This window comes from Geotrypetes seraphini, chromosome 8 (assembly GCF_902459505.1).
Source record: "Geotrypetes seraphini chromosome 8, aGeoSer1.1, whole genome shotgun sequence".
NCBI lineage: Eukaryota > Metazoa > Chordata > Amphibia > Gymnophiona > Dermophiidae > Geotrypetes > Geotrypetes seraphini.
The window spans coordinates 159,097,064-159,112,904 of NC_047091.1; the positions used below are offsets into that span (position 1 = coordinate 159,097,064).

General features: G+C 43.4%; 1 protein-coding gene across 1 annotated transcript in view; it reads left to right on the plus strand.

Annotated features, from left to right (window-relative positions):
* Window positions 1-15,841, plus strand: part of CCDC63 (coiled-coil domain containing 63) — a 133,991-nt gene that overhangs the window by 50,318 nt on the left and 67,832 nt on the right. The window contains exon 4 of the mRNA XM_033956196.1: window positions 8,599-8,718. Coding sequence (XP_033812087.1) covers window positions 8,599-8,718 — 120 coding nt within the window. The remainder of the gene's footprint in view (window positions 1-8,598; window positions 8,719-15,841) is intronic.

The window sequence follows — 15,841 nt, forward strand, 5'->3', positions numbered from 1 at the left end:
TAAATTGGGACGTCCCGTTTCTAAACGTACGTTGTCTAATTGGCTTGCAGCGTGCATTTCATTCTGTTATGCTCAGACCGGACTGACACTGGAAGGTTCTGTCAAGGCCCATAGAGTTCGAGCTATGGCAGCATTTGTAGCTTTCCTCCGTTCCACTCCTATTGAGGAAATCTGCAAGGCTGCTACTTGGTCCTCAGTTCATACTTTTACATCTCACTATTGTCTGGATGCATTCTCCAGACGGGATGGACACTTCGGTCAATCTGTTTTGCAAAATTTGTTTTCCTAATGGTCAACCTTCCCTCCATCCCTCTTTTTGTTAGCTTGGAGGTCACCCATCAGTCAAGAATATGCTGCCTGCTTGTCCTGGGATAAAGCACAGTTACTTACCATAACAGGTGTTATCCAGGGATAGCAGGCAGATATTCTTGCGTTCCACCCACCTCCCCGGGTTGGCTTCTTAGCTGGCTTATCCTAACTGGGGACCGCGCACCTCTGTCGGGCGGGAAGGCGCGTGCGCGGTGCGGCCTACTAGAACTTTCCAAGTTCTTAGAGTGCAATCACTCTAAAATTGTCCGTACCGGGGCTCCATCGGTGCCGTCACCCATCAGTCAAGAATATCTGCCTGCTGTCCCTGGATAACACCTGTTACGGTAAGTAACTGTGCTTTCCTTTATAACTCCATGACCAGGTCTTCCCGACCTCCTCCCTGGACTCCATCCCCTCCAGGTCTCTCATGAGTCCTTTCTTCTCCTGAGGCTCGCCTAGCTTCTGAAGGAGCTACTTGCTTCCTGAGCTCTTTGTGCTGGAAACTGTTCTTTTCAGCACCACAATCCACTCAGGATGAGTGGACAGCTCCCAGCAGCATTTGTGGCTCTTATGCAAATTAGCTATTCACTACTATGGCTCATGCCCTCTCAATGAGCTTCTCTGCTTGGTCTCCCTCTACTGGCTTGGGAGAGGAACTTCACCCTATCACATTCCTCCCTCCTCAAAACTTGGCACATGGGGACAACATCCTGCATTGACCAGTCCTGTCTCAAGTGGGTAACTCTCAGAAAATAAAAACCTGTTTGTCCAGCTCTAACTTGCTCACTTGATCTTCCCTCTCTGTCCAAGGCAGGGCTTGTCCTCTTAGCCTTTCCAAAACCTAGCCCTCCTCCCCTTTGAGTCTGTTCTAACAAGATTATACTGTAGTGACTGAAAATATGCAGGCTGGAATTGTAACACATTGGCTGGAAAAGAATCACTTGGTGGATGATTTGAAATGGCAAGTGATTGATATGGTTAAAGTAGGGTGGGAGGGTAGTGATGGTGAGAGATGGCTGAATTATCTAAGTCAGGGGTGTCAAAGTCCCTCCTCAAGGGTCGCAATCCAGTCGGGTTTTCAGGATTTCTCCCGTGAATATGCATACGATCTGTTTGCATGCATTGCTTTCATTGTATGCTAATAGATATCATGCATATTCATTGGGGAAATCCTGAAAACTTGACTGGATTGCGGCCCTCGAGGAGATACTTTGACACCCTGATCTAAGTCTATGTTCTCTGTCCAGGGCCCGTTGGCTTGGATTGCATTACTGCTGATGTTACATCCATCCTTTACTTTCTGGCAATTCAGGAAAGGGTTGAAAACTGCTGTTTGAGCGCTTTTTCGTGTGAGTTCAGTTTCCTTTCTTCTGTTTGTAAGGATAGGAAGGGGGAAGATTAAAAGAATAGGGAAAGAAGGGGAAAATTAAATATGTTACAGAAAAAAAAAGAAATATCTTTTTTTTGTTTGTTTTTACTCCAGGGTTTGTGATATGTTTTAATGATGTTTTTTTAGATTTGCTGTACTTTTTTTCTATGTATTATTTTGTTGCTATTATGTATGTTGCTATTGTTCTTCTCCTAGATCTGTGGATGGCTCTAAGCTGAGCAGGTGTCCTCCAGCTGCATTGCTACCACTAGGGGGTGGAATATTTTCAGTCGCTAAGGACAGGTATGTTCCCTGGAGTCCTGCAGAACTTGCCTGTCCCTCACAATTGAAAAATGTGACAGTAAAACAGCACCCTCTATTGGTGAGACTGTGGGTGGAGGACTCCTGCTCAGCTTAGAGGGAACAGTGTAAATACCGTATTTGCCGGCGTATAAGACGACTTTTTAGTACCTTAAAATCCTCCCCAAAGTCGGGGGTCGTCTTATACGCCGGGTACAGTTTACATGCCCTTACTTGCGGGGCTGGATGTACTCAGTCGCGCGGCTCTTCTTCTCCCTACCTTCTCTGCTTGCAGCACAGAGCCGAACGGAAGTCTTCCCGACGTCAGCGCTGACGTCGGAGGGGAGGGAGGGCTTAAACAAAGCTTAAACAAAGCCCTCCCTCCCTCCGACGTCAGCGCTGACGTCGGGAAGACTTCCGTTCGGCTCTGTGCTGCAGGCATGGCAGGTAAGGAGAAGGAGAGTAGCCTCGCGGTACCAAGAGAGAGGGGCGGCCGCCCCGCCCCGGTTGCAGCACAGCCGGCCAGGTTCCCTTACTTTTGTGGCACTTCCCCGACCGACCGATAACAGCCCGGGTCCGACAATCCTCCCTGCCCTGTAGCCGCGAATCTAAATACCTTCTTACAGCAGCTGTAAGAAGGTAATTTAGATTCGCGGTTAAGGGCAGGGAGGTTTGTCGGACCGGGGCTGTTGTCGGTCGGTCGGGGAAGTGCCACAAAAGTAAGGGAACCTGGCCGGCTGTGCTGCACCCGGGGCGGTAGAGAAGGTGTGCGGAAGAAGGGGTCGTCTTATACGGCGAGTATAACACAAAACTCTATTTTTTAACTAAAAGTTGGGGGGTCGTCTTATACGCCCAGTCGTCCTATACGCCGGCAAATACGGTACTTTAAAATAAATAGATTATAAAGAACAACAATGGATATGTGATAGGGTGAAGTTCCTCTCCCAGGCCAGTGGAGGGAGCCCGAACAGTGGAGCTCATTGAGAGATTCTGAGGCATGGTAGTGAAGAGCTAATTTGCAAAACAGCTGCAAATGCTGCTGGGAGTTTGTCCACTCACCGTGAGTGGATTGTGGTGCTGAAAAGAACAGCTCCCAGCACAGATATTTTCTAGGCGAACGTTGAACTTCCAAATTCTCAAATACAAATAAACGATGTAATTGATTCCTCCAATGCCAGAAACTTGGAGGTTCTTTATGTAGCCAAAATTGCATAATACATTTATGTCCAATCATACATGCTTTTTGAAATAAAAGACATTTCCTTTGGCCAAAAACCCCACAAGCTGCTGGTTTACCAAAAATTATTCCCTTAGGACAACCCACTACCTGATTACCCCATAATGAACCTAAAAATAATAGGATAGCAGATCAAAATGATTTTATTAAAGGACATAACCAAAAAGCATGAGATAATGTGCTAGGATCTTTATCACATTCAATACAAATTGAAGTATTAATTAAACCCGCATGTAAAGCTTGAATTTGGGAAAAATAAGCCCTATGTAAAACTCTATAAGTACATTCTCTCCAAATAAACCCAGTTTTATAATTTTTTTTTTTTTTTTTTTTGTAAATGTGATCCCTCCAGGACCTGAAAAATACCTACTGTACCTGAATATATACCACTCCAATCGCCTTCAGGCTTTGGGTATCTTATATGAGATCTGACAATTAAGTTCATGAATTTGCCACCATGCGCTTACGTTGGCAGCACTGTACAAAACAGCATGGCAATGTTTCATTACCTTGGTATATCAGTGTCTCACAGCTGTGTTCGTGTTGACGTATGGAGTTGTCTTGCTGCGTGGCATTGATTATTGTTGTTGCATGTTTTTGTGTGCTGTCAGAGCATGAATTAGAGCAACGAACAAACATTAAATTTCTTGTTAAACTTGGTAAGATTGGAAGTGAAATCAGGAACACCTTAGTCCAACTTTATGGGGATAATGCCATGAAGAAAATGGCAGTGTACAAATGGATTAAACATTTTTCTAAGGGGAGAGAAAGCGTCACTGATGAAGAGAGGTTAGGGTGGCCAGTAAAGAGTAGAACTGATAAATATATTTGCTAACATTTGTCAAATTGTGCATCAAAATCATCGGCTGATAATGAAAAGCATTTCAGACCAAGTAAACATCGATAGAGAAACAGAACAATCTTAACTGAAAATCTTGGCATGAGAAAGGTGTGTGCAAAAATACTCCCGAAGGAGCTTGCCGATGAACAAAAAACAAAGGAGAGTCAAAGTTTGCCAAGACCTTTTGGAGAAGCAAGATGATGTTTTGGGCCTTGTTATCACTGGTGATGAAACATGGGTGTACCGATACGACCCTTAAACAAAGCGTCAAACTGCACAATGGAAGTCAGCCAATTCTTCACAACCAAAAAAGTTCCGTCAATCCAAATCAAGAGTCAAAGCAATGTTGCTAACCTTTTTTTTTAAATTCATTATGAATTTATATCAACTGAGCAAACAGTCAACCAAGGTTACTATTTGGAAGTGCTGAAAAGGCTGCGTGAAAAAGTTAGACGAAAACGACCTGAACATTTTGCCAACAACTCATGCCTCTTGCATCACGACAAAGCACCAGCTCACATGGCACTGTCTGTGAGTGAGTTTTTAGCCAGTAAACAAATAACTGAATTGAAATACCCTCCCTACTCACCTGATCTGAACCAGAACGTATGTAGGTAGGGCTGGTCTCAGTTAGGGCGCTGGTCTTTGACCAGAGGGCCGCCGCGTGAGCGGACTGCTGGGTACGGTGGACCACTGGTCTGACCCAGCAGCGGCAATTCTTATGTTCTTATGTTTTCTTTACCTGAAGATTTAAAAAATATTGAAAAAAGACATTTTGATGACATTCAGCTCTGATGGCTATTCCAGAAAGAGTTGCAAAATTGCTTTGAAGGGTGGACTAGGTGCTGGCATCGATGCCTAGCTGGCCAAGGGGAGTACTTTGAACGTAACCATAGTGATAGCAATGAGGTATGTCGCACTTTTTCTAAAATTAATTAATATTCAGGCACAGTGGGCTACTCCTCTAAACTTCTTACTACTTTGGTCAGAATGAGCATAAAACCTGCAGCTGACATGGAGCCTGGTTTTCAAGTTTCAAGTTCAAGTTCATTTAAATTTGATAGATCGCTTAATTTAGGTTTTACTAAGCGAGTTACAATATATAAAAAATAACATATAGTTTGACATAATGTTTAAAAAGTTTAAACAATGGTTATGTTTAAAAAATGTTTTAACAGTAATTATAACTGACAGACATAAGAACATAAGAAGTTGCCTCCGCTGGGTCAGACCAGAGGTCCATCGCGCCCAGCAGTCCGCTCCCGCGGCGGCCCATCAGGTCCATGACCTGTAAGGTGATCCTTGTCTAAACCCTATAATCCTCCTTATCCTTCTATCTATACCCTTTCATAACCTATCTCTACCTCTATCTGTATCCCTCAATCCCCGTATCCTTCAGGAATTTATCCAATCCTTCTTTAAAACCCCGTAATGTATTCTGTCCTATCACAACCTCCGGAAGCGCATTCCAGGTGTCCACCACCCTTTGAGTGAAAAAGAATTTCCTAGCATTTGTTCTAAACCTGTCCCCTTTCAATTTCTCCGAGTGCCCCCTTGTTCTTGTGGTTCCCAACAGGCTGAAGAATCTGTCCCTTTCTACCTTCTCTATGCCTTTCATGATCTTGTAAGTCTCTATCATGTCTCCTCTGAGTTTCCGCTTTTCCAGGGAGAAGAGCCCCAGCCTTTCTAACCTATCTGCGTATGAAAGGTTTTCCATACCTTTTATCATTTTCGTCACTCTTCTCTGAACCCTCTCAAGTATCGCCATGTCCTTCTTGAGGTACGGTGACAAGTATTGGACACAGTACTCCAGATGCGGGCGCACCATCGCACGATACAGCGGCATGATCAAGTTTCAAGTTTATTTTTAACTTGTTGAATCGCTTAATTTAAATTGCTAAGCGATTTACAGATAAAAAAATAGATACAACAGATTAATTATAAAAGGATACATAAATTTAACACATTATCATACAGAATAATAAATAAAGTCATACAAACTAACAGACACATGAGGAAAGAAAGGGTAGAACTACAATCGTATATATTAAAGAAAACATAAATGGTAAAAATACAACAGGTAAGGGAAATCACGGGGAAATAAAAAGGTAAAAAAGAAAAATTTTTAATAAAAATCCTTAATTAAGTTCACACATTAAACGCATCTTTAAAAAGGAAACTCTTTAAGCTGCTTTTAAACTGTTTCAGATCACTTTCTACTCTGAGATACTGGGGCAAACTGTTCCATAATTGTGGGGCTATTACAGAAAAGATGTCAGTGCGACGAGTTCCAGTGACTTTTAGTGATGGAACTGTTAGAAGTTTTTGATCAGTGGATCTTAAAGAGCGTGAAATACTATATGGAATGAGTAATCTATTGATGAATTGGGGTTCATTTGTAGTCAATGTTTTAAAAACTAAAAGTAAGATTTTAAAAGTAATGCGATGGGTAATAGGGAGCCAATGTGATTCGATCAAGAGCGGTGTAACATGGTCAAATTTTTTGCGGTTGTGTATTAATTTGATTGCCGTATTTTGAACTATCTGAAGACGTTTTTTCTCTTTTTGGGTAACATTTATTAATAAAAAGTTACAGTAATCAAGTTTTGAAATAATTAATGAGTGAATCAGTATGTTTAGTGATTTTGGCTCTAAAAATTTGGCAATTGATTGGATCATACGCAATTTGAAGAAATATGTTCTGACAGTATTAGTAATGTGTTCATGGAAGGATAACCTATCATCTATTATAACTCCTAATATTTTTAGGGATCTTACTGAATTTAATTGAACGTTATCTAGAGTAAACAGAGCATTTAAGTTTATATTTTTTTTCCAAGGGAAAAATAGTGTTTTGGATTTTTGTACGTTTAGGGCTAACATGTTTGAGTTAAGCCATTGTTTAATGTCTCCTAGTTTTCTATTTATTTCAATTATTTCATTTTTATTATCTGGATTCAGTGAATGAAGCAGTTGAACATCGTCGGCATAGGTGAAAGTAGTAAAGCCTATTGATTGACCTAGGCAAAGCAGTGGAGAGAGAAAAATATTAAATAGAAGTGGTGACAATATTGATCCTTGAGGAATACCGTAACTAGTGGTATAAGGTTTTGAAACTGTGTCTTTAAAGATAACCGTAGATGAGCGATCGGAAAGGAAAGAATGAAACCAGTCAAGGACTTGACCACTGACTCCTATTGTTTTCAGTCTGTCTAGAAGTAGTACATGATCAATAGTATCGAATGCTGCTGATAAATCAAGAGAGAAAAGAATTACTGAATTATGGTGATCTAAGTGGTAAAGTAATACCCTTCTTAATAATACCCAACATTCTGTTTGCTTTCTTTGAGGCTGCTGCACATTGTGCCGTAAAAAAAAAAAATGGTAGAACTACAATAAAAAAAAAAAAAAAGAACATTAGGAGGGGGAGGGTAAAAATATAGGAGGTGAAGTAAAAAATTTGATGAACATAATTTATAGATTGAAGGCATCTTTAAATAAGAAGCTTTTTAAATTTATTTTTAAAATGGCTCAGATTGTTCTCCTCTCTTAATTGTAGAGGTAAAGTATTCCAAAGTTGTGGAGCTATTACCGAAAACATATCTTGTCAACGGGTTCCAATAATTTTCAAGGAAGGAACTACTAAGAGTTTTTGGCTAGTTTCACTTTCAGGGGGTGGGGGGTGTATTGTAACCACTGGGGGGGGGGATTAAGTAATGGTCATGGCTTAATCCAGTGTCTCGCAAACTTTCCAGCCGGCGGCACACTAAATGCATTGCCCCGGCCGGAAGTGTGCAGATATTGCCATAATGATGTCACGCACATGTGTGATGTCATTGCATCTGCGCATGCGCGGAGACCAATCTAGTCATGACCCACTTCGGTGGATAGATCCGGGAGAGGCGGAGAGACGCTGGCCAGGAAGAGAGTCATCTGTGCTGGCTGACTGCCTAAAGGACGTGCCTCTCGCAGCCGGCGTGGACGACTCTCTTCCTCGCCAGTGTGTTGCGGCACACCTGAAATCTCAGGAAGCACACCTGGGTGTTGCGGCACACAGTTTGCGATACACTGCCTTAATCCCTTCAGAAGTCAGCTGCTCAATTAAAGCAACTTTTTTGTAACTTGGATGTGACTGAAACAGGTCTAGATAAAAATGTCCTTATTAGACATAGATGTTTCTTCCCACTCGAAAATCCCTGTTGGATGTCTTACTTTTGGGCTTTCCTAGTCTTGCCGAAAACACACCCACAACACACCCCCTTGCTATTTGGACAACCTGCAGTGTGAAATGTCCAAATTCTGATGTTCCAAAACCAGGATTTGGATGTTTTTAGGATATTTAAGATGTCCATCTGCATTGAAAATGAGCACTATAATAAATCATGCATATAAGCTATTTAGGACCCAATATAATATTAATCTGAATTATTTTATGTATAGAACTTTCAGTAGAAAAAAACAAATCTATTAAGATACAGAACCAGTAAGAGTAGGACCATTTTGTTCATTTCATGAAATAATAACATAATTATTTTTTTCCAGATCAAAGAGATGCATGAAAAAATTTTCCAAGAAAAATGTATACTGTCAAAGATAAAAAGTCTCCAGCATAGCAAAAAATTTGAAAAGTGGATTCAAACGCTGGAGAATCGGTTAGATCTGGTAAGTAAAAGGCCACAATGTTCTCCAGGTAATATGAAAACTGATGGATTAAGAAATAAAGGCACCATCATCATTTTGGGACAGAGGCGCTTGGCCTTAGTCCTTATGGTTCCCAATAAGGTCTGGTTTTCAAGATGTCTGCCAAGAATATTCCTATGAGGAACATTTGCATATATATAGCAAAGAAAAGCCAAAAAGAACCCCCTCCCCCCAAAGAAAACAACAACAACCCTTCCCACAACACACACACAAATTCTGCTTACCCTGAAATCCAGACCACAAACTACTGTTTCAGGAACTGGGCATGGGCAGTATAAATTTCTATGGGCTTTTTGAAAATTTCCCCACCCTCCACATGGTTAAAAGAAGGCATGGTGTCCACAGTACTCATATTTTAACCTGCATTATTTGGAGCTGCTTCTGGGAATGAGAATGGGGATAGGGTCAGGAGAGGCAAAAATGCACAAAGCTTTGTATTTTCATAGCTGTGTGCATTGTTCCCTATGGAAAAAGCAAATACAGCTGCCTGCAGGTATTTTCCCCCATTTGAAGACTGGTGCAAAGTCTATGGGAAAAAAAAGTATATATGAAGGATGGCCCTTGTGGTAAATGCTGTGTGTGACTGTACAGAAGGAGCATGCACTAGGACAGGGGTAGGCAATTCCGGTCCTCGAGAGCCAGAGCCAGGTCAGGTTTTCAGGATATCCACAATAAATATGCATGAGATAGATTTGCATCTCAAGGAGGCAGTGCATGCAAATCCATCTCATATATATTGTAACCAACCGGCTCAAGACAATGAGCCCTGAGCGGCTGGGACAAGGGAGTTGTGCTCTTGTGAGCCGCAGTGGGCTGCACAAGGAAAATTAGTGGAAGAAAAATACTGCCATACCAGGTAAGTGTAGTTGCTTAAATCAAACTCAGGATTTATTCTTTCATTGGTATTAAACATAAAGCTTTGTCAGGATGTTTCTGCGTTTAGCAAATAGTCTCAAAACAACAGTAAAAAGAAAAACACAAAACAGCAAACTGTCCCAAAGTGGAAATGTTCAAAAGTTCAAGTCTTTCCAAAACTCAGGCTATTGGCTTCAGCCCATACTTATTTCCATGCAATGAAAAAAGAAAAACAAAACATTCCAAACACCAACAGTCTTTAAACTTGACTATTGCAGCACTAGTCAGAGCTACGGCTGTGACTATCCCAGCAGCTTGAATACTGGGCAGGCAGTGCGTTTCACGTGGTGATAAACTGCCAAAAAGGCCCACTATCCCACCACTAAATTTCATGAGGTGAACCCCCCTACCTGGGCTGGATATAGATCATTGCTCTTGGAAGAGAAACCAAAAAAAAACCACCTTCACATAAGTCTTTTAAATCTTCTGGAGCTCTGGGTTTCTAAAGCTCCTATAGGGCATAACATAACCTTGGAAGTCCTTCATACAGTAAGGTCACAACTACTCACTTTTATTCCACGAGCGGCTTGCCTTCCATGAAGCAAACTTCCATTGGAAGAATCTCACTCACTGGAGCAACAGATGGATCCAGATCAGTTTCCATGGCTTGGGGTTCTTCATTCTCCTTGAAAGATGATTCTTCTCCAGCCTCCACCAGCTCCATACATTCTAGTGGTGAACCGCTATCAGGATCTCCCAGCCCTGAGCTCTGCTGCCTGTCCTGTGCCTCTCCTCCTCTTAACTGACTCTTCAGGAGCATTCCTCTCTGAGCAACTAGTTTTCAGCCCCGCTCCCAACCCTCAGGTGGGAAGGATTTCCTATCAGCAACCCTGGAGGGGAGAGGGGGATGGGCACTCTGCACTCGTGCTCTCTGCCTCCCTCTAGAGTCTAAGGAAGAAACAGCATCAGGAGTATCAATAAGAGATTTACTGGAATCAATGGGAGAAGGGTTTGCCTTTAAACTAAACTCAGTTCTAGGGTCACGCCTAACAGGCATAGGCTGCATACCACAATATTCATGGTGGAGATCCCGAAAACCTGACCTGGCTTCGGCTCTCGAGGACCGGAATTGCCTATCCCTGCACTAGGGGACTGGTAAATGTATAAGTCCACTGGCCATTGATTTTTAATAGAAATAGTGGAGTGAAGCAGGAGCCTAATAGCCAGAGTAGCCAGCTGAGAACCAGGGAAGCCCAGCTGAAATCTCGCTACTGCTCCTTGTGATATTGGATAAGTCACTTAGGAGGAAATTCAATAAACTGTGCCCAAAAGATCCAGTACTAAGCACTATTCTACAAAGGGTGCGAACCTTATATAGAATAGTGTTTAGTGTGGATCCTGCACTGGACTTATGCCTGCTAAAATCTGGCGTAAATGCCAGTGCCCAAGTTAGACACGGTTAGCCAAATTAGACATGGTTAAGACAGTATTCCGTAACTCCTTGACTTCATCTCCTTTTGAGACATACACCATGGGGGTTAATCTGCCATAACTTATAGAATAGTGCTCATTCAGATGTACGTGCAAATTTTAATGAATGCTAATCAACACCAATAATTGGTTAGCACTTGATTACTGATGGTTCAGAGCTCCCCTGGGAGAACGGTATAGAAAAGTTAATAAATAGATTAAATGTATTTGCATTGCACACACATCTTGGAAAAATGTCCAAAGTTGTGTGCGTAACCTTGGGCACCATACATAGAATCCATGGCCTAGCCATCCATTATTTTAAGTACAAAAACATAGGGGACAATTCTATAAATTGGTGCCAAGATGAAAGTGCCACAATAGGGCACATAGCTATGGTGTAGCTTTGGGTGGGCATAGGAGGGGTACAGGCTCATCCATTCTTGGCTCAGGTTCACCCTCTCTGGCCCCTCAATGCACTTCCAGTGTGGCCACCTGGGTCCCCCTCGTTTCTTCTCTTTCCCGGATCAGTCTGTGGCCCAGCAACTCCCTCCTTATCTACCTCACCATGTTCATGAGCAGCAGAAGCAGTAGAAATGCACCTCCGCTGCCTGGTGCTGATCTCTGCAGGCTTCCCAATGCCGCGTCCTGCCCTCGCTGATGTCACTTCCTGTTCCTCTGGCAAGATGCGGAAGAGAAAGCCTGCACATCAGCGCAGGCAGCAGATGTGTGTTCCTGCCGCCGCTGCCACTTGCACATCTGGTGAGGGACACCAGGGAAGGGAGTTGCTGGGTCACAGGCAGGGGCAAATACTGGATCAGGGGGTGGAGGAGAGGGAAAGAGATGCAAGACAAAGGGGAGTAGTTTTGAAGGCCTATCCATAATAACTGTGATTTCACCTAAAATACTGAGCTTTAGCTCTTATTTCCAGCTAGAAGTACCAAAAAAGGCAAGACACAGTGTAAATTCTAGAATGGTTTCTGGGCATACCTATACCATTATAGAATACTGGTACAAAACCATTTTGTACGCCAAAATTTAGGTTAAATTTGGTGTGCCAAAGTACGCCATGCAACACACACAACTGCAGTATAATCTCGTTATAACGGACTCGCTTATAACGGAACCTCGTCTAAAGCGGACGAGGTCCGCCGGTCCCATCCGTGCACCTTTATAAACATGCAGAAAATCATCACATATAGCGGACTCGTATATAACGGACTTTTGGATATAAAGGAAAACTAATTTGGTCCCCAGAGTCGCTTTTAGCTGTACTTTTATTCAGCAATAACAGACATGCAGGCTCCGTCTACAAGGTGCGTGGCGTGCCGGTAATATATATCAAAATGCAGCCCAGAAGAAAATGACAGATTATTTTTCTTTCCAGTACAGTATGATATAATGCTTTAGAACATCTTTTGGTGCTCTGGTTTTGCAATCGTTTCATGCCATACCAGTGTTTGACTGAGTTTTGTTATTGATGTTGCTGATATGCTTGTGCAGAGACTGTTGTTCTTCGATTGTATGTTGTTTCAAGTTGACCTAAATAAAGTTTAAAAAAAAATGCAACTCTGGATATAACGGACCATTTTTCCAGGTCCCTTGAAGTCCGTTATAACAAGATTATACTGTAATAGTATTCTATAAGATGCATGAGACACTGGCCTTCAGTATTGGCTTTAAAGTGACTGACTGGATTACTACTACTATTTATTATTTCTAAAGCGCTGAAAGGCATACGCAGTGCTGTACATTTTAACATACAATAGACGGTTCCTGATCAGAAGAGCTTACAATCTAATTTAGACAGGAGATTATGGTAGAGGAAATGATATAGTGGGTCTAGGTATCTGACAGCAGTGAGTGGGAGTTAGGAGTTGAAAGCAGAATCAAAAAAGTGGGCTTTTAGCTTGGATTTGAACGCTGCCAATGAGGGAGCGCGACGTATTGATTCAGGCAGCCAGTTCCAGGCATAGGGCGCTGCAAGAAAGAAGGGACGGAGTCTGGAGTTAGGAATTGATTTGAGTGGCAGATGACCAAAGACAGTGGTCAGTGGAGCTCATGCTGAGGAAAGGGATGTTACCAGTGATGTGATGAAACATTTTTGTAAGTGATATTGCCGAAGGGATGTCTGGTATGATTTGCCTCTTTGCAGATCATTGCCAAAATCTGCAATAGAGCAGACCCCCTGAAGGTGTGGACAACACGAGGCGGGCCTAGTGAAGCTTAAAGAATGGCCCACAGTTTGATAGCTAAGATTTAATGATAAAAATGCAGGGCCACGCATTTGGTCCACAGAAACCAGAGGGAGCGGTATAGTATAAGCAATGAAGTTTTTTCTGTGCATGAAAGAAGAGTGGGACTTCGAGGTGATCATACGTGATATTAAGGTGGCCAAATGGGTAGAAAAGGCAACAGCAAAAGCCAGAAGGATGCTTGGGTGCATAGAGAGAAGTATGTCCATCAGGAAAAGGAAGTGATAATGCCTCTATAGAAGTGTATAGTGAGACCCAGTGGCGTAGTGGGCAGCGCCTGGGGCAGTGGTGCCTCTTCCCCCGCCCACCCCGCCATAAGCATGCCCCCTTCCATTTCCCCGCACCTTTTTTAACTTCTGCAGCATGAGCAGCATTCCCACATCAGAATTGGCTTGCCCTCTGCCGTCACTTTGTAGACGCGGGTCCCAGAAGTGAGCGCCGATGCCGACGCAGGCAGCAACCTCATGCTGGGGAAATAAAAGAGGTACGGGAGAAGGCAAGGGGTGTGTGTGCAGGGCAAGGAGAGGAGCCGGGGGGTGGGGTGGAGAGTAGGAGGGGTGCTGCGCTCTTAGGAAGACCGTCCACTCCCCCCTTACTGCGCCACTGGTGAGATCTCATTCAGAGTACAGTGTTCCCCCATGCATTCATGGTTCGTGTGTCAAAGCAGCTCCTGATTGGTGCAGCCCGACTTTGCTACAGGAAGAGGCGGTTGGAGCAGACCACGAGTGATTTTTTTTTCTCCCGCCGGCGCTCCAGCTGTCCTCTCCTGCCTCCCCTGCCTTTTGACAGGCGAAAAATTGCATTCGTGGTTTTTTGAAATTCACGGGGGTTTCTGTAACAGAAGCCTCTCAAATTTTGGGGAAGTACTGTACTGTGTACATTTCTAGAGACTGTGCCCTCAAAAAGGATGGAATCTGGCTAGAGGATGGCTACTAAAATGGTCAGTGGTCTTCTTCATAAAGTGTAGTGGGACAGACTTAAAAGCTCTCATAATATGTATACTGTGGAAGAAAGGTGGGAGCAAGGAACTATGGCAGAGACCTTTAAGTTAGGGTTACCAGCGGTCTGGGAAAACCTGGACAGGTCCTCTTTTTAGAGGACTGTCCGGGTGCCCGGAAGGATTTTCAAAACCCAGCAGTTTGTCCCAGATTTGGAAGGCCACGAGCTCAAGGCCACATCCGGAGGGCCTTCAAGCATGTGCAGACGTGACGCAATGACACCGTACGTACGCACACATGCTCAGAGGATCTCCAGACATGGCCCAGACTCAGGGAAGGAGAGATAAAGCTTGTGTGGGGGCAGGGCTGGGGGGCAGATTGGGCTGGAGCTGGGGCAAACAGGGTGTGACTGGGGGTGGAATGGGGCAGGGCCATGTGGCCTCTTTTTTTATTGACGAAATCTGGGAACCCTAATTTAAGTACCTCTGTGGCATAAGTGAGCAGCTTTCAGTTGAAAGGAATGAGTTCTGGAATGAGGAGGCACATGAAGGTGAAATGGGACAGACTTAGGAGTAACCTGAGGAAATACTTTTTCATGGAAAAGGAGATGAACATAAGAACATAAGAACTACCATCTCCGGATCAGACCTTCGGTCCATCAAGTCCGCACATGCGGAGGCCAGGTGTACATCTGGCGTAATTTTAGTCACCCATATCCCTCTATGCCTCTCGTAAGGAGATGTGCATCTAGTTTGCTGTTAAATCCTAGAACGGTGGATTCCGCAATAACCTCCTCTGGGAGAGCATTCCAGGTGTCAACCACTCGTTGCGTGAAGCAAAACTTCCTGTTATTTGTCCTGGACTTGACCCCCTTAGCTTCAGTCCATGTCCTTTTGTCTGTGTCATATTGGACATTGTAAATAATTTTTTTTCCTGCTCTATTTTGTCGATTCCTTTCAGTATTTTGAAGGTCTCGATCATATCCCCTCGCAGTCTCCTTTTCTCAAGGGAGAACAATCCCAGTCTCTTAAGTCATTCCTCGTATTCCAAGTTCTCCATACCTTTTATTAACTTCGTTGCTCGTCTCTGCACCCTCTCCAGCAGTTTTATATCCTTCTTTAGGTTGGGAGACCAGTGTTAGACACAGTATTCCAAGTATGGTCTGACCATTGCCCTATAAAGTGGCATTATAACTTTCTCCAATCTACTCGTGATTCCTTTCTTTATCATGCCTAACATTCTATTTGCTTTCTTTGCTGCTGCCGCGCATTGTGCCGACGGTTTTAGGGTCCTATCTATCAGTACACCCAGGTCCTTTTCTTGTTCGCTCTTGCCCAGAGTTGCACCTGACATTCTATACTCGTGTTCCTTGTTCTTTCTGCCTAAATGCATTACTTTGCACTTTTCCACATTAAACTTCATCTGCCATTTCTCCGCCCATTTCTCTAACTGACACAAGTCACTCTGGAGTTCCTCGCTATCCTTCTGCGATCTGATTGCCCGGCATAGCTTTTTGTCGTCTGCAAACTTGATGATCTCACTGGATGTTCCTTCTTCTAGGTCATT